Raw genomic sequence first — 22300 nt, 5'->3', positions numbered from 1 at the left:
GCCAGCAGGACTGGATATAACCTCACCATCAATCCTGCCACTTTATGCCCTGCATCGAAGTTGTTGTACTCTGCTACTATCATTTTCTCAATTGCCCTATGCACCAGGAAGGCCCCTGCCAGCTTAATTCCCTCCAGCAGCAGATCTTCTACTTTCTACTATTTGCTGGCTCCATCGCCAAAACCTTTAGAGCTGAAAGTATGTGGGCTACCAAGGACCATTCTCTCTATGAAAGAACCTGATTACTGGAGGTACTACATCCTCCTCTAGCCATTCCTCCTGTTCCCTGAACCAGTTTCTGGAATAACCCTGCCTAGACTCTTGGAATCCACAGATCCCAGCAATTCACAAATACCTTGCCAGTAAAAATGGACTCTTCTTGGTCCCTGAGAGCCTATCTTTGGGGAAATCACATCTCATTACTATCCTTGACTAGCTTTCAGCCACCAAACCTTCCTTCATACACAATGCTTTATACATGAACAACACAAATTCAGGGCAAAATACTTGCACTGTGGCTCTCTGCAGACCTTTTAGTCTATTTCAGCTGCTTTCTGCACCTCTGCCTAGCTCAATACAGGAGGCTCAACCAAAAAACACCTGCTCCCCTACAGTACCTTACATGGCAGCATTGCCCACTAAAATAGGACGTCCCTCCCCCTCACAGTGGTAATCCCTCTTGCACCTTAACTGTGGCTGCATCCACTGCATATGGCCCCTTGCTGTCAGATGGGTCAATTGAAGAACTACACTGTACATGGCCTATCCAGTCTGCCCACCCATGCCATCTACTATCTCTTCCTCTCCCCTAGAGATCCAATGTACCTGTCCCTAGCTTTCTTGAATTCAGTTACAGTTTTCATCTCCATCACCTTCATAGGGAGGCTCCACGAATTCAACATCCTTTCCATGAAGAAATATTTCTCAGGTTACTTTTAAACTTTGCTATCCATCACCTTCATCCTATGCCTCCTCATCCCAGAGCTTCCTTTCAGTTGAAAGGGACTCACCTCCAGTGCATTAATGCCATGGAGGTATTTAAACATTTCTATCATATTTCCCCCTCCCATCTTTCTTTCAAAGTATACATATTGAGATCTAAGTCTGTCCCCATATGCTTTATGATGAAGACGACGGACCATTTTAGTAGTCACCTTCTGGACCGACTCCATGCTGTTCATATCTTTTTGAAGTTGAGATCTCCAGACTTGTACACAATATTTTAAATAAGGTTTTACCAGAGACATCAGTAGTTCCTTTTTCCTACCGGTCATTCCTCTTGCTATGCACCCAAGCATCCTTCTAGCTTTCGCCGTCGCCTTTTCTACTTGTTTGGCTACTTTAAGATCATCACATAAAAATATATCCAACGTCTGCTCCTCTTTCATATGCAAAAATTCTTTGCCCCCTAAACTGACCGTTCCCTCAGGTTTTTGCACATCAAACGCATGACCCTGCTGACTAATAAGGGACTGCACAGGCTACTTGTAGAATGATGTTATTAGTTCAGTGGTTCTGTCTCCACCTGCTGGCAGAAGGCGTACCCAAGCATCTAGACTGGTCTAGTGGGAAGATAAGGAATCAGCATTACTTTTTATATCACTTGTGTAGATTACACATAAACAGTACAATGGACTCCACTAGCACCAAGAAAATCTGATCTATGCCCCACTAAGAACTTCAATCCAAAACACTGGCTACGGATGCTAAAGAAGGTGTAGCAAATAGTAAAATTAAATTTGACTCTCCCATGTAAGTCTAGCAGACTGTGCAAAATTGGTGCGATGTCAAATTTTGGGGTTCATGGAGATTATTTGAAAGTTTTACTGGAACAGATTACAGTATACTATACCTTGATCTCTGCCACTCTGGATGAAAAGAGACTACGTGTGATCTCTCTTTCCATTTCTCTTTTGCTCTGTTTGTTTTCAGCCTGTTGACCACCTCCACCATAAACGGCTCCAGCAAATCCTACTTCTCCTCCAGCTGTCCAGTCCACAAGTGGATCATAAACAAAAGCCTCAAGCAATGTAAGCAAAGTTTCTCTCCCACGTCGCATAATATGTAGAACCTACATCAAATTTAAGAAAAACACAATGTGTTTGGTTATATCTTGAATTAGAATCTTTAAAATGTTCCAAAGGATTGTTTTTATTCTTTCCAACCCAAGGAAGAACTGTTTCCATTAATTTGTTTGCCTGAAGGCAAATAACTCTCCAAAAATGTTAAACAGAATGGGATGAAAAAAAAACTCAGCATGAGGGAAAACACAATGAGAAGACAAAGTTTGAAAATGGGAAAAATTGGATTGGGGGTTCTAGTGAAATAAGTCGCCACCCCCCTCAAAGAAAAAAAATGGCTAAATGCATTTCTACGGGAGAAGCAGCAGCAAACCATATGTGGTGAAACACAGCAGTTAGGGAATTGCTCCTTTCTAACTGCTTCTTCCCTGTTCTCAATTGTCCTCCTGCCAAACTTTACACTCCCCTCCCAATCTGCCTCTTTTTAAAATATGCCCTGCAACTGCTCCCACCCTCCTAAAATATCTTCTCACATCACCCCAATCCCTAAACTACCTTCTGCAACTGCCCATCATCCTCAAATCGTCAACACTTTCCTAAAATCCCCCCTTCACTCCACCAAACTGACCTTACACATGCACCTGCTCCACACTCAGAAATACCCCCTCAACTGCTCCATCCCCAAAACTACCTACTACTCCCCCCACCCCCAGACCTACATACATATATATAGTGGGGTTTAAAAGAATGAGTCCTGATCTACATGCTTTCCTCACTTGTTCAAGTTTCAAAAAGACTTCTTTGTTCCTTTAACATTCATTTTTCATAGCTTATATTTTTCAATTACCTTTCCCGGATTAGTATGTATATATACTTTTCATTTGGCTTCCTTCTAATATATTTGAGTATTTTACTACCAATACTATTTTTGTTGTGTTTTTGTCTAAAAAGGTGCTACATGAATAATAATAAAAAAAGCATATGGCTGATATTAGCTGGTTCAAATCTACATAATTTATAACAATTCTATAAAAAATTAAGTCTGTTGCAAGAATGCATTGGATTCACTAGATTCTTCCAAGTTGTGTTAGGCCTCTGAAGAATTGTACTGCATTTAGGAGTCATTTACTAACAATCAGCATCTTTCTAAAGGCAGACTTTGAGAAAGAACCCATATGGAGGCATTTTCATGCAGATATAAAAGTATACACAGGTAAAATGCAGCTTATAAAACTACCCAGAATGTACAAGTGCTTGCAATGACAAGAAAGTGTACCCTTGTACACAACTCTGTGGTAGGTGTCCTCAGAGGCTGATGGTTTTGAAAGCAGATGTGGAATCATGATTTGTGTATATACTTTACATAAAATATGCTCCTAAGCAGGTCTAAATGTTATAGCTTAATTGCAGCCACAATTTCTGCAGCTTTTCTGGGGACTTTCTATAGACAAATAAGAAGCCTGTGTGTGTTAGGCTAGAAATAGGCACCTTTATAAAATTACTCTCACAGTATACCTTTTCCCCATTGATGGAGGCTGGAACTAAGCAAATGAGAAAATTCACTCGATAACATGGGTAAAAGTCTATGGAGGAACGGCAGAGGCATACAGCTCACCATCAATCAAATTTAAAAACATCAGCATTTACCTGCTCACAAGAAAGTCTGAAAACCCCTTCCACACCAGTCACTCCAAGTGCTGTTTCTATGTTATGGGTCATTCGGAATGGGACTTTTTCAGGGACTCTGAGGCTTTTTCCTATTTGAGGAAAATCCAAGTTTTACTATAAACATAAAAAAAAAATGGTGCCAACATATTCCACAAAGTTCAAATCACTTACCTTTTTCAAAACAAACATTGTAATCTATGTGGACAACTTCTCCAGTAGTCATATCTATAAGAACATTGTCCAGATGTCTGTCTCCAAGACCAATGATATAGCCAACCATGGACATAACAGCAGTGGACCTTGCATAAGACTACAAAATAAGACAAATGTTTCATAAATGAGTGATTTGCTGATAGCAGCCTACACTGCAGAGAGATATGACTCTCATACAGAGTAATACTGTGAAGGCGGTACTAATAAATTCTCTCTATAGACTTCAGAAACAAGTTAACTTTTAAGGCTGTGATACTCACACACTAATACTCTGTACAATTCATGTACTTTTCCCAGTCTAATGTACTATATCCAATGGACTTGCACTGTTTTATATATTAACTTTACTAAACTGTATTCCGATTGTAAAACATAGGGGGAGTAAGGAGAGGGGAACAGATGATAGATTTTAAAACATGATTTTTCATAATTTTATTGTACAGTAAAATTTCAGTGAGACCCAGGCGCCCACAACCAGGGAATAATTTTAAGCCTAATTTTTGTGTAGCGCTCATTGTGGTAAGTCAAAATTATGTAGCAATTTTGAAGATTTTCTACAAAAAGAAGTTTATTAGGCTGACTCCTCTTAACTTAGTTCTGTTCCTCCTTTCATAATGTCTAATTTCTTTTTTTTCTGAAAATTCCAACTTTTTCCTTCCTCCTTTCATAATGTCCATCTTTCCCTTTATTTGCCTTTTAGGCTTGATTACCTATCTTTTCAAATCAAGAGCTCAAGGCATGTTACATTCAGAAACAGGAGCTATCTTCTTGCCCAAGAAAGCTTAGAATATAAGCCTTGTACCTGAAACAATGGCTTCCTATCTCTGTCCACTATTCTAGCCACTAGACTATTCCTCCACTCCAATAAGGGGGCAGTGACCAAAATTCATATCATCTTCTTCCGGTCCCCTGACTGAACATCAGTTTCTTCCTTCCATTCCTTGTTCAATTTTCTTCCCTTCTCAACAATACCATTACCCATAGCCTCTGTCCATTCCAATCCCTCCCCCCCCAATGAGTGTTGAATCCCCTTCATCTACTTTTCAGGATGGTTTCCTTCCATTTCTCTCCTTTCTCCCTACTTCTCTTCCTGAACTCTTAAAGGGTCCCCCCCCCCTTTTGTTTGACTCTTCAAGCCTCTACTCTTAAGGTTGTCCTCTTCTCTCTCTAGCACTGGAACCTTCTTTTCTGCTACTTCTATCCCACTTTTTCCTGCTTGCACCCGCTACTGCCACTCTCACCTTCTAGTCCTGCCTACCATTCACTGCAGCAACTCATTTCAGATAACAGCACAGGAATACTAAACCATAATTCCAATCTTTGTTGCTCCACTCCTTTGTGTGTAATTGTCCATGCTGAAAGAACGCAGAAGGGACCTGAGCAACCATAAAAATTGGGGGATGCCCTAGCTACTCCATGCCTTTGACAGCTGGCACAAGATTTATTGCTGCAGAAGATAGGTAGATGAGAGCGACGTATGTGGGAGGAGGAAGCACTGTATAAAATGGGTTGAGCGAACAAGGTTGAGACTGACAGCTGAAAACATTTTGATCAATAGTGGGAGTTATGGTAGTAGCTCTACTTGTGTTGGGAAGAGCTATTTTCAGGTCGGCAACACGTAATCCCCACAACTTACCCTCCCCCAGTTTTCTTTTTGAAAGCAAATGCTTGCTAGGGGAGAAGGAACATTTGCTGTCATGATCCTGCTGATGGAGATGGGGAAGGTGGAGCTAAAGGCTGAAGAGGATGAGCTTAAAGCTGTGGTGCTTGTATTTACCTAAATTACTAATATCAGCAAAGTAAAATGGTATTTGAATCATAAAAAATGAGATTGCTCTTTATGATACACCACCAGGAAATTTGCAGCCTAGACCCCCTACATAAAATGTTGAGAGGAAATACAACAAAAGGCATGCCTTGCAAATGGTCTATTTTTTCCAACTGAATCACTTCATATTTTATGTTCAACCTACTTGAGTAACCCTCCACCACTCATCAGGAGTAGCACATGAGCACCAAAGTTCTTTAGCAAGAAGACTGGGTGGAGTTGCTTCCATCAGCTCTTCAAGAACAGACTTCATGACATTAAGAGGCCAGTCACGGCGAGACACATCTAGACTGAGACCCATAGCTTTCAGAGCAGGGCCAATTTTACTGTAGTACAATTCACTGGGTCGAGGTACTAATGCAGGATTCTGAGGTGTCTGGTAAGAATCTTGAGCCTACAAAAAAATGTATATACATATATTACATGGACTGGATTTATCTCCTAATTTTAGAATTGCTAATATCCACCTTTTTACAAAATTGAGACTCTTGTGGAGATTAGATTGACAAACTATACAGCAGATCATTCCTGTCTGTATCCATCACAATTTGAATTTAGGAGCCAATACAGTACTGAATTACTACTCCTTAACTTGATTACAAAAATGAGACATGCACTGAGTCCAGGTAGACAATTGGTGCTTCTTCAATCTGATACCTCAGCAAACAAAAAGCGAAGAGGAAAATCCTCACGCAGATTAAAACCAATAAAAAACAAAAAAGTGAGGACAAATGTGGAGGAAATCCAAAGAACTTTATTAAGAAGAATAAAACGTTTTATGCTTCTTAATAAAGTTCTTTGGATTTCCTCCACATTTGTCCTCACTTTTTTGTTTTTATATTTCTTCAATTTGATACACCAGGGGCATCTGATACAGTACACCATACTCTACTGTTAGAGAGTGCTTAAGTTTGGAATACCAGTTTTGGTGTTTATCTGATTCACGGGGGTTATATCTTTGGTCTGGATGCCAATTTGTAGGGTCCCCACTCTCGCCGATACTTTTTAATTTATGAGTTCACTGGAAAATGTCTCTACCTACTGGAAAGCCATTTTTTTAAACCTATGCTGAGGATATTTTTCTACTTACCAGTCTCAGCATATCTAATGAGTACTTATAGTGTGATAGCCAGCTGCATTACTACAATTTTATGGTTCAGCAATTCTTTGGTAAATTTGCCGTTATCTGCTCCTTTGAGTCATGATGAAATTTTACCAGTTGAGAAAACCTCATGTGGTTTGGGAATTATTTTAGACTCTACACTTTCTTTTGAACCTCAAATTAATAATTTGAAAGGGAAGTTGTTGGGTTTTTGTTTTTTTTAATGCAACAATTTTTATTGATGACAAAGCCAAGGAAAACTAACCAATAATATACAGGCACGACATAGTGAATAGACAAACCAAACACGATATATACAAAAAAAGAAAGGCCCAAGCTGTCATCAAATTTTTATAAAAATGTGCCCCTAATCCAACCCCCCTCCCCATCACACCAGAATACAAACCAACCCAATCCCACATACCCCCCCACCCACCCAATCTCATACAGAAAAGGCCACTAAGGAATCTGAGAGCCTGAACTCTTATGACTCCCAAACTCCTCAATACCAAAAGAAACCCCACCCCCACTTCACCCAACCCAAAACTCCAACTACATTGCTGGTGTATAAAAAAGGATCTTATAAGTTATTAAACAAAAGACTGCGTCCCCGAGAAGATAACATATCAAAACAGACTTCTCACACCTTCAAAAAAGTGAACCTTCTGCTTAAAAGAACCCTTCACCTCCATCTCCCTCCAGCAAGTGCACCTAATTCCGCCAATGCCAGTATACCAAAAGGACTGGCGTGGTCCAGGCCTGTAAAATGCACTTCCATGCCACCAAGGACATCTTATGAAACAATAAAGTACACTCTGCAGTGAAAGATAAAATAATCTCTCAATTTGGCCCGGTCTGTGTTCGAGTGCACCCACTGCCAAGATAGCAACATTATGCCGAACCTAACATTAGACAAATCTACTACCCCAGCTAATGCCCCGATGGCACTGTACATCTACAAAGGGGAGGACACTCCCATCCGTGGCCAAAACCTGCTCCAACAGGTTACACCTTGGTGTTCCCAATCCAAAAAAAACAGAATTATCCATCTCAGGTTGAAAATTCCCATTTCCCCTGAAAGGAAGCAGATCCGTGACCCCCCCCCCCCCCCCCCCCCCAAAAAAAAAAAAACAATCTTACCAGCACCATCCACACTTCCTGCATCAGAAGCGCCACACTGCACTCATTCAACAGAGCGTGAAGCAAATACAAACAGTTATACGAGGCAAAAAAAGCCTGCTCCAATTCAAAAAGGCAAGCTCTATTATATACCAGAGAAAATCCAAAATCCCTAGTCCGCCCCAGCCCAATTTCCTAACAAAAGTGAAAATCTCTGTTTAGGTTTATTACCCGCCCAACAGAACCGGGTAAACAGCTGATGTAAACTAGCTATATCTTTCCCTCTTTAAGCTGATGGGAAGGGTCTGTAGCAAATACAACCACCTAGGAAAGATAACCACATGTATAAGGTGGACAAGTCCTAACAATGAGGCTGGCAAGTCCTACCAGCTATCCACTTGCAGTCGAGTGGCCTCCAAAAATCACAGAAACACAGTGTATAATTTTGACATGTCTAAGGAGAGATGACTTTTGAAATACTTAAAGGAAGTCTCTGCCCAAGATAGGAAAATCAACCTCCCCCCCCACCCCCAAGAGGGCCTTAATAGACATTGACTGTGGGACTTATGTAGATTTAATCTAAACCCCGCATAATCCCCACACTCATATACTAGTTCTAACAAAGCCAACGATGTCCAATAAAAATAGATATCACCTTATTTCCTTTTCTATGTTTTTATTTCTATTTATTACCTTTAAAAGTGGATTAACACAGCTAACCAAATCACTTTAAAACTTAAGCAACCGAGATTGATTCTTTCTTACTTTGTTGAAAATCATTTTGCTTTATTGGTCCAGCAGTTAATATTTCACCTAGATCACCGTAATTCTGTTAATGTTAGTATTTTGGAAAAACTATTAAGTGAACTTCTGCTGTTACAAAATACCAATCCTAGACTAATTTCTACATTTCAGCAGTACAATAGTGTTTCTAGTTCAAGTGTGGATAATTCATAACATTTCATGTAATATTTTTAAGGCATTTTATGGGCAAACATCTGAATATGTGATTGCTTTATTGATTAGACCAATTCCATCTTATACATTCTGCTCTCAAGGTCAGAACTTACTTAACTTTTCATCTGTTAAGGGGATTCTTTATAAAGGGCAGTTAAAAAGTTCTTTCAAGCTGTACATCTTTGGAATAACCCTCCTTTGGTTATTAAGAAAAAATCTTACGATCTATTTTGCAAGTTGCTAAAAACGTTTCTATAAATTTTTGGCATATTAAACATATGCTACTGTATTTTATATGCACTGTTATCACAATGTTGTATTGGTTTTATTCTTGCTGTATACCACTCAGAACAGTTTGGGAATAAGCAGTTTATAAAAGTCCAGATTAGAATGGATTAAATGTATGTTACAGAAAAAAAATGTGTATTTTCTCCCCTATTTGTAGTGCAGGGTTACATACTGTATTTCCTTTGTAGCACAACTCATTCATTCATAAATCTAAAAGGATTTAAAAATTAAAGACTTGATTTTTTAAAATGCATGTTGCCACCTTGAAGACTCTTCACTTAACAAATAAACATATTTCAGAAGATTTTTTTTTCAGCTTTACTCATATGTTGGTCAAAATAGTTTTCCATTAACAGGGGGCTGAATTTCTAATATACTTAAGAGCTCCGCCTAGTTTCTTTCAAATTCCCAAATCAAAGTGTACACATCAGCAACTAAAGGAGCAGGTCAACAAGCTATTTGTCAGCTATTTAGTTATGTTTATTTAGTGGGGATTACATAAAAGTTAACTATAGAGAACAGCACAAAAATTGTGATCTAGAGATTGTGTTTCACTGAAAATCTACAATCATATTAAGCCTACCCAATTGCTCCTTTTCAATCCAATTAAGAACATTTATATGAAACATTGATAATATGTTTAGAATTAGCTTATGACAGTCCCCTGAGGTGAAAGGAATTAAAATATTAATTAAAATAAAACTTGAACATTACCTTTTGTGCTTGCAAAGTAGCTTCTCTTTGTTGCCATCGTTTATAGATTCCAAACAAAGGAGTGGCCCCATCTACCCACTGAATTAAGCCTGACCTTGTGCCCAGGGGTGTCACAGAGTAGTGCCTTGCACGAAAGTGTGGTGTCTCCTGACAATTAATTGTTGAAAACATGGTATTTACAATTGATAGGAACTGCATGATTCTTTCATCCAAGTGTAAATCTTCTAGTCCTGGAAGGAAATGATAAACTGAATATAGATGCCAAGTTATTTAAAAAAAAAAAAAAACACGTTTTCCTAAAATGCAGTCAAAGCTTTTTACAGTCAGATTTATAGTCTATCCCTGCTTTGTTACAGCTAGTGGACTCCTTTGGAACTGTTGCAGGTTTCAAGTTGAGCTATCAAAACATGGTGGCTATACCTATCAATATTACACCAGCTGCTTTTGTGGAATGCTCTTTTCCCTTTCAGTGTGTGTGTAAGGGGGGGGGGGGTGATGCTACCCGTTATTTGGGGAGTCAGTTGTCTCAGACAGAGAAATTGTATGAGGCTAACATTAAGCCTCTGTTACACTACACCAAGAATCAGTTGCAAAATTGGGCTAATCTTCCTCTTTCACTGATGGACAGAATTGCACTATTCCGCACGGTGATCCTAACTAAATGGTTGTGTTTCAGACTGTCCCCTTATCTGTCCATAGGATACATACTGTTCCTGCAACATCAAGTGCGTGTCCTTTTGTGGAAAGGACATCGGACATGCTTTGCTTATCAACAGTTGACTCATGCACTGAGACAGGGTGGCCTGGGTTTGCCTGACTTTGACCTTTACTACAAAGCTAGTCATCTCCATCAAATTGCACTGGCTCAAACGAACAGATTGTTACTCACCTCTGCATTATGAGCAAAGCCTATTTGCACCTTTATCTCTCTGATATGCACTTCATGCTGCACCTAAGATGTTACCCAAGTATTTTAAAAGGAGCCGTTTGGCTGCCCCATTAGATAAATTTGGTCAGTGTTTTGCATATTCAGGTGCAAGTCTCCGCCTGGCTCACATTGCAGGGCAATCTAGATTTTCCAGCAGGTATGGCTAGTGGCACATTTCATCGTTGGAGTTCTCTTGGGGTAATTATGCTTAAACACTGTGTGGATGATGGTGGTAAAATTGTTTCCTTTTTGCAGTTACATCAAACATTTCAAGTCTTACCAACAGAAGTATTTGCTTACATGTAGCTACAACACTATCTTTTATCAATCCCTGCTAAGTCGCTTGCAGAAGAAGAAATGGAGACTTTGGCAGAAACGTTTTTGTTAAATAGGGAAAAAGGGAAAGGGAAATGGGACTTGATATACCGCCTTTCTGAGGTTTTTGCAACTACATTCAAAGCGGTTTACATATATTCAGGTACTTATTTTGTACCAGGGGCAATGGAGGGTTAAGTGACTTGCCCAGAGTCACAAGGTGCTGCAGTGGGAATCGAACTCAGTTCCCCAAGATCAAAGTCCACTGCACTAACCACTAGGCTACTCCTCTATTAATGCTAGAGTATCCTTTTATTATACAGTTTTGAGAGCAGGTTTGCCCTCACTGGACTTTCACAAGGGGGTGGCTTCCTTGGACTGCAGATTTGGGCCACGAGACTGGAGAAGATGTCCTGAAAAAACTGACTTGCAAACCTCTAGTCAGGCTTACCCTCTGTGCTACATTGAGAGCAGCAATATAAATTTTTACTTAGGGCATATATCTCTCCTAAGCAAGCCTTTCGGATATTGCATACCATAGTCACTGTCCTAAATGTTTGGAATCAGAGGCCACTCTTGGATACATGTTCTGGTCTTGCAGACTTATTATACAATTTTGGACTATTGCTCAATCAAAAGGTGCAGTCTATGTTTAAATTTCGTTTGTCTTTGCAACCTCAGATTTATTTATTTGATGATTAAGCATTTCAGCCCAACAAAACGAAGCTTACTTTGTTGCATTATCTATTTTTGCTAGCCCGCCATATCATTCTTCTTCAATAGCTGAAAGCAGATCCACCAAATGGAACCCAATGGTTGAACTTAGTATTTGCTTTCATGATTTTGGAGCATCAAAAGGCGGGATAGGATCATCCTGGTTGTCAGAGATGGTTTCAACACGTTTGGGAACAGTTTTGGACTGTTCTGTCACACAGAATGAGGAGTTGGATACTAAACTGTTGAACAGTACTTGCACTCATTCTGTAAAATTGGATTTCTAGACCTGGATAAGAGCACACCAGATCTGGATTACTTGGTATTGGGTAGGCATGTTGTTGGTGTGTGTGTATGTGGGTGGGGGCGTTTATTGTAAAATGTACCATTGCTATCTGTTGGATTTTTGAGCAGATCTTTCATTTAAAAAACAAAAAAAACAACAAAAAAAAAAAGATATAAAAAAATATATAGGTAGAACCATCCAATATAAAAACGGGATGGACAACATAAAATCAATTATACAAGTACAAGTTGTTAAATCTTTCTCTTGTGCACAAAAGCTAACCATAAAATTTTAAACACCTGGTTAAATGAAATCCTCCCCCCCCCTCCCCATGTCATGTAATCTAGGGCCTGCACAAAAATTAACAAGGACAGTTTGTATGAATATTCTGCATTTAGGAATTTTTTAAAAATAAAAAATAATCAGTAAAGAGTAAATTGCATCATATCTTAGGACACAATCCACGATTTCATCGATTTGTTTTACCCAGTGGCGTTCCTAGGGGGGCTGACACCCGGGGCGGATCGCCGATGCACCCCGCCCCCCGAGTGCAGCGCGACACCCCCCGCGAAAGAACCCCCCCCCCCGGTGCACGCCGCTGGGGGGGGGGGGGGGGGGGGGGGGGTGCCGCGCGCGCCTGTCCTCCATTCATTCCATGCTTCTTCTCTGCCCCGGAACAGGAAGTAACCTATTCCGGGGCAGAGAAGAAGCATGGAACGAATGGAGGGCAGGCACGCAGTACCCCCCCCCCCCCCCCAGCGTCGTGCACCCGGGGCGGACCGCACCCACCGTCCCCCCCCTAGGAACGCCACTGGTTTTACCATTTTACATGAAGGTAAATGCAGTAATTTCCCGATGGTCATTCACCACAAACCATGTCCTCCTACAGCTCTTTGATACATTTAGCCTTTGAACACAGTGTGGCTTATTTTCGGTTTGTGATTTAAATTACTCGCAGGTAAGTAAACGTGTCCAGATGCATCCATTTCTAAACAAACAGCATTTAAAAATAAGGTAGAACGTTCAGCCTTTCCTGATATTTAACTGGATACTCAACTACAAAAATGTTACATATTCCTATTATAAAATTAAATATTTCTTTAAAAATGTCAGAAATGTAAGTGTCTTACCTTTAAAAAGGTATGGGTAGCTCTTGCCATCTGATCCCAGAAAGAGGAGCTTTTTAGGCTTGGTTTTAGTAGGAAGGATTGTTATGGTATTTCCCACGCTATGAATTGTGACTGTGTCTCTGGCTGACACTTCTCCAGGAAGAGCTATTTCAGTGCTACTCATTGAAGACAACCAGGGGCTAATCTCCTCAAGTCGTAAGAGGTAGCTGGTACGTTTTTGTGCTCTTTGCTGCAAGCTCAACATAATCTATTTAATTATATAGAGTCAGTTAATACTTATACTGAGCATTTAAAAATAAAATTCACAGCTAGAGTCAAGATTCTAACTAGCAATTTTTCTAGTTCATTTGAATGATCTTAGATCAGAAGCGCTGCCACAGAAATCCCCAAATTGTTCGTCTCCTTCCTTTTTTATATCTCCCCGCCTTGATTCTTACCTTCCCCCTCCCTTTTCTGGAAAGTATGTCCAGGCAACTACTGGAACTCATTGGGTTCCTATTCATTTAGCCTGAAGAAGCCATCATAGTGGTGGTCATTGTCCCTCTCAATGCCTGAGCACACCACCTCTTTGATATGCCTAGGCAACAACTAGTTTGCAGAACACAGATCTGTGCTATGCTGTTTCTGCCATCTGAACTAAGAGGGCTAATCCAGCAAACCTAATTTTTAAGACAGCAGCTTTTTATTAATATTCACCATTCTTCCTAAAACACATCTGTTCTACTGGGCTTAGGAATTATAGATGTATCATTTAATTTAACATCAAAGCTTCCAAAAAAAATGACCTAGGGGTCTTTTACTAAAGCTTAGTTCAAGTTATTTGCAGCAGGACCCATAGGAATAAAATGGGCCCTGCTGCAGATAACTCAAGCTAAGCTTTAGGAAAAGACTCCCCTAATCTGTGCCTCAACTATCAATGACTTTAGAGCAAGCATACATTTACATTTCCAATTTCTCTTCTCTTTCATAATCAGTCAATTTAAAGCAGGTTACAGCAACATTTAGTCTTACCTGCTATTTTTCTTTCCTTGTGTCCCACCAGCCTACTGAACCAATGAGTTGTACCTGTCAACCAACAAATGGAAGACAGGACACTAATCGCTGGCAAACTCTGCCCTATAAAGGGCAATGTGCAGCCGAAGCTCAACAGTTTTCCAAAAAGCTATGAGAACCATTCCTCTTTTTTTCCTTGTAGTCCATGAACTCCTGAAATACTCAACTGGCCAGTGGACACCAGTTATCCAACTGGCTCAGTTGCTAGCCACACCAGACCAGTCAAAGCGGATGGTTAGCAAATCACCATCTGCTAGAGACAGAAAAACTGTTGAGCTTGGGCTGCATGATGCCATTTATAAGACAGAGATTGCAAGCAACTGTTCCGTCTCCACCTGCTGGTTGACAGGCATTAGTTCTGGGCTGGTGTGGGAAACAATCTTACTTTCCTCAACAGTGTCGCTATAAAGTTACCCTCCTAAATATAATTTATCTTCATGATTTTCATTGGTAACAGGTTCTTAAGATCTAAATGCTTTGATTTTCTCTTTCATGATGAAGCTGACCTTTGCATGCTTGGGCTATTTCACATAGAACCAAGTACAATAAAGCACCACTTGCATGACCTCATGAATGAGGAAACTCAGAATAAATATAATAAAGTGCAGGGATTACAAATGAAATGGCCAGAAAACTTTGAAGGAAATGTTGCCAGATCAAATGAAGTGTACTTCAAAAGTTTTACCTAATACAAATTGGACCACATTTCTCTTTCACATGCCCTTAAGGGTCAGGTTTTTCAGTACTTTCCCTCCACCAAGGCCAAGAGTATAGCCACAGGTTAAGGAGAGGGAGATAGACCTGGCTATCTTGCCAGTTGAGTGACAGCAGCCTGTCAGATTGAGTGTTGCCCAGACTAAGCAGGCACTCTGAGTTGTCAAAACATGAAAAAAAAAAAAAAAAGAGGAAATTACTAGATTCTAGTAATAAAACAAAGAAACAATACTGTTCTGGAATTAATAATTTAAAGAACAAATCAAAATAATAAAAACAAATTTGAGGGAAAGCAAAAAAAAAAAAAAAAAAAAAAAAAGGTATGCTCAGATAGCTGAGACATTAACCCCCCTCCCTTGACATTTAAAAGCATTTAATCGGCCAGAAACTGAACCTGGCTGGTTAAATGCCCCATAACAGACTATCCAGCGATATTCTGTGAGGGATAGCCGGCTATCTCCTGCTGAATATCACCGGTTAGCAGATAGCTATTATACTGACCAACTTATATAACCGGCTATCCGCTGATTTTCAGCCCCACTTTTAGTGGCTATATTTGGCCACATGAATATGTGGGATAACTCTGACTGGTTAGAACACAACTGGCTAAGTCTGAATATTAACATAGCTGGTTATCTTCTAACCGGATATTCAATGCCTGTCACTGGAAATGGCCCAGAACTGAATATCCAGGTTTAGCGATAACCACAGCAGTTAGCCGGGCTAACTCATGTGGTCTGAATATTGGCCCCAAGTCTTACCTGATAATTTTCTTTCCATTAGTCCTTTTCACTATTCCAGAACCTGTGTGATAGTTGATTTCATCAACCAGCAGGTGAAGATAGAGAAATCTAAACTGAGCAGACATCTCTCTATTGGCATCCAGTCCAGCTCCTCTGTATTTACAAGCAGCAAGGATAAACTCAGAATAAAATAACCTTAAAACAACTCGCTAACACTAACCAGATGAGTAAACGTGTGCACCTCTCTCCACTTTGGACAACTTGTAGAGAGTAAGAGATATGCAAGAAGCACCATACAAGAAAAAAGTCATTATTTGACCCATTACTTTGCACTGCCTAAACATCTCAGAAACCTCGGGTGGGACTGTGGAATAGCAAAAAGGACTAATGGAAAGAAAACGATCAGATAAGACCTAATTTCTCTTTCTGTTACATAGCGTCCCACTAATCCAGAACCAGTGGGATGTTCAAAAGCAATTCCTAGAGTGGGTGGGATCATGGCGCCCTGCCCTGAGGATCAAAGTCCCAAAACCGATTTCCAAATGTGCCGCAGTGTCCATTCTGTAGTGATTGGCAAAAGGTATTCAGCATCAACCATGTTGCCGCCTTGCAAATATCTGCAGGAAACAGTAGTCTCCACCTAGGATGTCGCTGTAACCCTCATAGAATGAGCCCATAAGGCCTGAGGAGCCTGCTTCTCCACAAGCAAATAAACATTCACGACAGTTTCCTTTAGCAATCTAGCAATTGTGGGCTTGGAAATCATGAGGCCAAGTCTCTGCTTAACAACAAACACACTCTGGTTGAGACGAAATGTGATATCACTTTTCGGAAAAAAGGAAGGAACCATGTGGAGGGAGACCTCTGCCTCCAAAAAGCAGAGAAAGGGATCCAGACAAGACAGCCTGAAGGTCAAACTCTACATGCCGATGCAACAGCCACCAAGAACACTGTCTTTATTGTAAGGTATTTCTTTTTTTTTTTTTTTTCGCCACACGGATTCACCCTTCTATGGCTCAAAAAATTCAGGTTTTTCCAGATTTTGCTCGAGAAACTCAAAGAAAAAGAAAATTTTTGTTAAAAGAAAGAGAGTCTTGCGTATAGGAGGGACCTTTATGTTAAGGCTCCCCTGTAAATGTTACGTTTCTTTGAATACCATGAATTATATTTTCTTTGAACCACAGAAGTTAGTAGAATTTATTTCATCTAAAGAATAGTCTGCAGCAGTTCTTGATTGCCTGCGTTTAACCCGGCTGCGACACTCTTGGCTCTGTCTACTCGATATATGTATTAATTTACTATTATTTCTTTTGTGTATTTCCTAGTTCTTGGACTAATTTGTCAAAATAATTTTTTCCTTATCAGTGAATCTTATGTTAATTTTCCTATAATGTGAATTTATGTTAATTGCATAAATGTAAAATGAATAAACGCATAAAAAAAAGTATTTCCATGTAACTGTCTCCTAGTCTTTGTACTTTTGGCACAAGTAAAAAAACTGATTTACTTCTACTCATTCTACACCACTCAGGATTTTGTAGACCTCAATCGTATCTCCCCTCCTCCATCTCTTTTCCAAGCTGAAGAGCCCTAACCTCTTTAGCCTGTCCTCTGAGAGGAGTTTCATCCCCTTTATCATTTTGGTCGCTCTTCTTTGAACCTTTTCTAATTCTGCTACTTTTTTTTGAGATACGGCGATCAGATCTGAACGAAATTACTCAAGGTGTGGTCGCACCATGGAGCGATACAAAGGCATTACAATATTTTCGGTCTTATTCACCATCCCTTTCCTAATAATTCCTAGCATCCTGTTTGCTTTTTTGGGCGCCGCAGCACACACCCTGATCTTTTCCTTGAGTGCTAACCCCCAAGGTGGGCCCTAGCATCAGGTACCTATGATTCGGATTATTCTTTCCAATGTGCACCACCTTGCATTTGTCCACATTAATTTTCATCTGCCATTTGGATGCCCAGACTTCGAATTTCCTAAGGTCTTCCTGCAATATTTCACAGTCCGCATGCGTTTTAACAACCTTGAATAGTTTTGTATCATCCGCAAATTTAATTACCTCACTCGACATTATGATTTCCATATCATTTAATATGTTAAATAGCACCGGTCCCAATACAGAGCCCTACAGCACTCCACTGTTCACCCTTCTCCATTCAGAGAAATGACCATTTAACCCTACCCGCTGTTATTCTGACTGATGCTGCATCCGCTGTTCAATGCGGCAACCAGAGTTGCTGACGTGCCGTGATAGCCAAACACATACTGCAGGCTGTAACGTATCGTAAACAGCATCCACCAAGTAGGCCAACCCCGCTTCCAGCTGGGCATTATGGCGCCCGTCTTGAGTTGAAGATTGCTAATGCCACTTCAAGTGTGCTCTAGCCACGAATTAGCTGCACACTGGTGCTTGAAGGCCCAAAGAGCAACTTCAAAGGCTTGTTTCAGCGAGCCTTCTAGCTTCCCATCCTGTAGGTCATTATAGGGCAATGCCTCCTTTCACCAGCAAGGTGGTCGTCTTAGTGACCGCTGTAACAAGGGAGTCGATCCTGGGAACTTGCAATTTCTCAGGAACCAAAGGGTAGAGGAGAGTCATGGCTCTTCCCACTCTCTGGCCTGCATGCGGTGAGATTCATTCTGCTGTAATCAGGTGTTGAATGTCTGGATGCATCAGAAAGGACTTAGGAGGACCTCTAAAGCCCACTCAGGATTGGTGAAGTTGGAACTCCTCTGACACCAAAGCAGAATGTTCCTCAATGGAAAGCACAGCCAATGCCTCAGAAATAATTGTACTGAGCTGCTCTTTATGAAACAACCTCAGTACTTTCAGGTCATCCCCATTCTCAGGAGGGAACCCTCCCTCCTCTAATGGCTCCTTCAATGTTGGCTCCTCTGAACAGAGACCACATCAGATAAGGAGAGAGAAGCAGAGATAGACCTCCAGGAGCAGATAGATGAGGCTAAGTAACATACACACATACATATTAGGAGCTGGAAGGGCAGTGGGGCAAGATACTGAAGCACCTTGCAGCAACTCTGTCCCTGCTTTAGTAGGCCTGGTGTAAAAGCAACAAAAACTCTGGCGAAAACAAAGATCCTGTGCTCTGTTGGGCCCTGAAGTTGTAAAATGGCAGCTGTGCTCTATGTATGATCAGAGAAGCTGTTCCTCACTGCCAGTCATTAATGACAAAATGACACCTGTTCCAATGCTCTCCTGCATCAAACTGCACACTGGCCCTGCCAGAGAGCTCAAAGTCCCCAGTATATTTGGATACTTCACCAAATCTGAAGATGTGCTGCTGCCGCCGGTTTCCCCCATGTCCTGCGGGATTCTCGACTTGCATGCAGTGCAATGCCCAGACGCTAGCCGGTGGGTCCCACAGAGGGAAAACCTCCTGTCTCAGCGGGAGTCACCATTCATCCCCAATTGGCGCAAGCACAGCACAACGCAGTCTCAAATGGTGAGAGTTAGGATCCCTCCCCTGTGCCAAGTAAATATTGCAGCCCTCTAAGCGTTTCCGAGTCAAACTTTAGTAAGACTTACCACTGCCGGCTGCTCCTCTCAAGCTCACAAGTCTCAACTCAGATGAGAAAAAATCAGTACTCTGTCCCACGCTCTCCAGTAAACCTCTTTCTATCTTTTTTTTTTTTTTTTTTTTTTTAAAGAGATTGATGTGTTGGAAAAGCAGAGTTCCACAAAAAACAAGGGGGAAGAGAAAAAGTAAATTCGTGGGGCGACAGAGACAGGGATCTGAAGACCTTCAGATATGACTCTGTAGACTCAAGCCACCCGCAAAGCTCAACTGGGGACCAGTTGACCAACTGGACCAGGAGCAAATCACTCGGAACCAGAGGCTGAAAAGCATCCATCTACCTGCTGGAGCTAAAAAATACTGAGCAGCCAGACTGAATGCCAAGAGATGTGTCTCAGCTCAGTTTTCAGTTCTCTACCTCCACCTGTTGGTTGATGGACACAACTATCCCCAAAGGTTCTGGAATAGTAGGAAGCTACAAAATGGAAACCATGTCCTTCATATGGCCTGTTGCTTACATATAATCAGTGCACACCAAAAAAGTCATCTCACTCATCTGTATAAAACATTCAATTTAAAAGTCTTAAAACAAAAAAAGTCTTGCATGTATAATTAATCAAGTTTTCTTAAATACAAATGTGAATCAGTTTGAAAACTTTTGCTCATAAAAACTCAGATTCCATTCTGGAAACTATATACAAGGGAGGTCTAAGGTAAGCTATCTCTTCCAGAAAATGAACATCTAGATGAGAAGAGTAAGGACCCTTTCAATATGGCCTAAATAACTATTTAGCATTTCTATAGCGCTACAAGGCGTACGCAGCGCTGCACAAACATAGAAGACAGTCTCTGCTCAAAGAGCTTACAATCTAATAGACAAAAAATAAAGTAAGCAAATCAAATCAATTAATGTGTACAGGAAGGAGGAGAGGAGGGTAGGTGGAGGCAAGTGGTTACAAGTTCTACCATCCCACATGAAGACAATTCTTTGATTCAAATAACTGCTATAACTGCTGCTTCAAAAGAAATGCTAATGCCTACGACAGACTATGTTTTGCCAAACTACAGGCTGTATCACAGAGGATTAGGAGGATTACCAAATAACCTCAAATATGAAAAAGAAAAAAAAAAGTGGTCCCCCTTACATTTGATTTGACTAGCGGGGACGATTTCATATTTTTTACAATCACAATTTTTTGACTTCTAAGTACGTGCCTAAAAATAAATCTAGCCCTGGATATACATGAGAAAAAAAATTGCTTAGGGAACTTTTCTGAACAAACCTGTTTAAAAGGTATCCAACTGCTTCCAGGATTGGCAGGATTTGATGGATTCCTCAGTTTTTCCAAGGCACTCTCAATTGCATCTCCATAACTGTCCTGAAACCATTTTTCATGGGGAGTCTCTGCAGGAGCTGCAGTGATGCTGCACACGTGCTCCAATGCAAATACAATGGGCTTCATTAAAGCGGTGTGTTTTTCACGCATGATTGCCATCTTCTCCTCTCTATTTAATGAAGGAAGTAACATTTTTAAACACCCAATATCAACTAGTTTTAAAATACACAGATCCAGGTGGAAATGAAGATTCATTACAACTTACTTGCGAAGCGTGTTGTTGTTCTGCACTCTCTTCACTTCATCTTCAAGTTGCTGGATACGTCTGAGTACGTACATATGTTGCTGTAATAGAACTCCAAGCCAGAGCTCATCCCAAAGAACTGTAACCCTGCGTAGCTCTGCAACAAGCATCTGAACCTACAAAGACGAGGTTAAAAATTTACTTTAAAATATTTATACACTATCAACAAGTTTAAGCGGCTTACAGATAAATATAAGATATAATTCACTCACACGTGGACAGAATATTTATAACAGATCTCTAAAAGCATCCTCATAGCCTTCACAAGTTTCCAGAACCACACGCAGTAACTCTCCTGTCACAAATTCAGTGACAAGGTATTCCGGAGAACAGCTGCAGCGCAAGAGTGTACAACTGGGTGTCAACTTTACATGCAACCTTTATTGAAGGAACATGAAGTAAGCCCTGATTTTCAGAACACAAAGCCCTGGCCAGAGTATTTCATTGCGATACTCTTCCAAAACTGAGCCAGAGCAACACGACGAAACCAAAGAATGTAAAGGACATAACGTAACTCTTCCTCTATATGATTCCCTAATATGTTTGTTTGTTCCACATGAACCTATTCTACCATAACATCACTGTGTAACTGTTTATACCAGAATTGGCAAACGCCTCTACGGTACTATTGTAAGCCACATTGAGCCTGCAAATAGGTGGGAAAATGTGGGATACAAATGTAACAAATAAATAAATAAAATAAATCATGCAAGTTTTAACTTTATTTTGAACAGGTAACTAATGCAATATTAACAAAGAAATATGGACACCCCTTTAGTGTGCAAAAATTACCCATGTGGCTAAATTTTGGACCACTTGGGAGTGCTCTCAAGGGCTACCTAAATATGACCCATAAATATGCAGTATTTAAGGATAGTCCTAGTACTATTTGAAACACCAAACAGAGGTCCTGCTGCAACAATTAGGGCCTAAAATGCAGCAACAAATAAATGTATAATATAATCTGTGTTGAAATCAGTGTTGATATTTTATGGTTTACAGTTTATCTGTATTTGCTATTGAAAAAAAAATACCAAAGGACATCCTAAAATATAATTATATATGCTGATCTTAAGAGTTGATAATATTACATACATATTAGATACACTGGATGTCATGGATGTATTACTTTTTACCAATACAGTCAAACAGAAGACCAATGTAATATGTTATCCACAAACGCTTAAAAAGAAACATAACTTTCATGATAAATTATATATAAAAGGTTAAAAATGTTAAAGATGTATTTATTATTCGAAAGGGAATTATGTTTTTTTTTTAATATGTCATTTAGGGCTGTTTACTAAGCCGCGCTAAGGGCAT

General features: G+C 40.2%; 1 protein-coding gene across 4 annotated transcripts in view; it reads right to left on the bottom strand.

Annotated features, from left to right (window-relative positions):
* SMG1 (SMG1 nonsense mediated mRNA decay associated PI3K related kinase) overlaps positions 1-22300 on the bottom strand; it is a 191035-nt gene that overhangs the window by 39953 nt on the left and 128782 nt on the right. For all 4 annotated transcript variants that reach the window (XM_030212828.1, XM_030212829.1, XM_030212830.1 and 1 more), the window contains 8 exons: positions 20939-21093; positions 20620-20842; positions 13284-13530; positions 9911-10140; positions 5876-6124; positions 3861-3999; positions 3669-3778; positions 1853-2071 (listed from right to left, as the gene is read on the bottom strand). In XM_030212828.1, the coding sequence (XP_030068688.1) occupies positions 1853-2071; positions 3669-3778; positions 3861-3999; positions 5876-6124; positions 9911-10140; positions 13284-13530; positions 20620-20842; positions 20939-21093 (1572 nt within the window). The remainder of the gene's footprint in view (positions 1-1852; positions 2072-3668; positions 3779-3860; positions 4000-5875; positions 6125-9910; positions 10141-13283; positions 13531-20619; positions 20843-20938; positions 21094-22300) is intronic.

This window comes from Microcaecilia unicolor, chromosome 8 (assembly GCF_901765095.1).
Source record: "Microcaecilia unicolor chromosome 8, aMicUni1.1, whole genome shotgun sequence".
Taxonomy (NCBI): Eukaryota; Metazoa; Chordata; class Amphibia; order Gymnophiona; family Siphonopidae; genus Microcaecilia; species Microcaecilia unicolor.
Note: the sequence above shows the minus strand (reverse complement) of the source record. Positions and strands in the feature narration are given on the sequence as shown.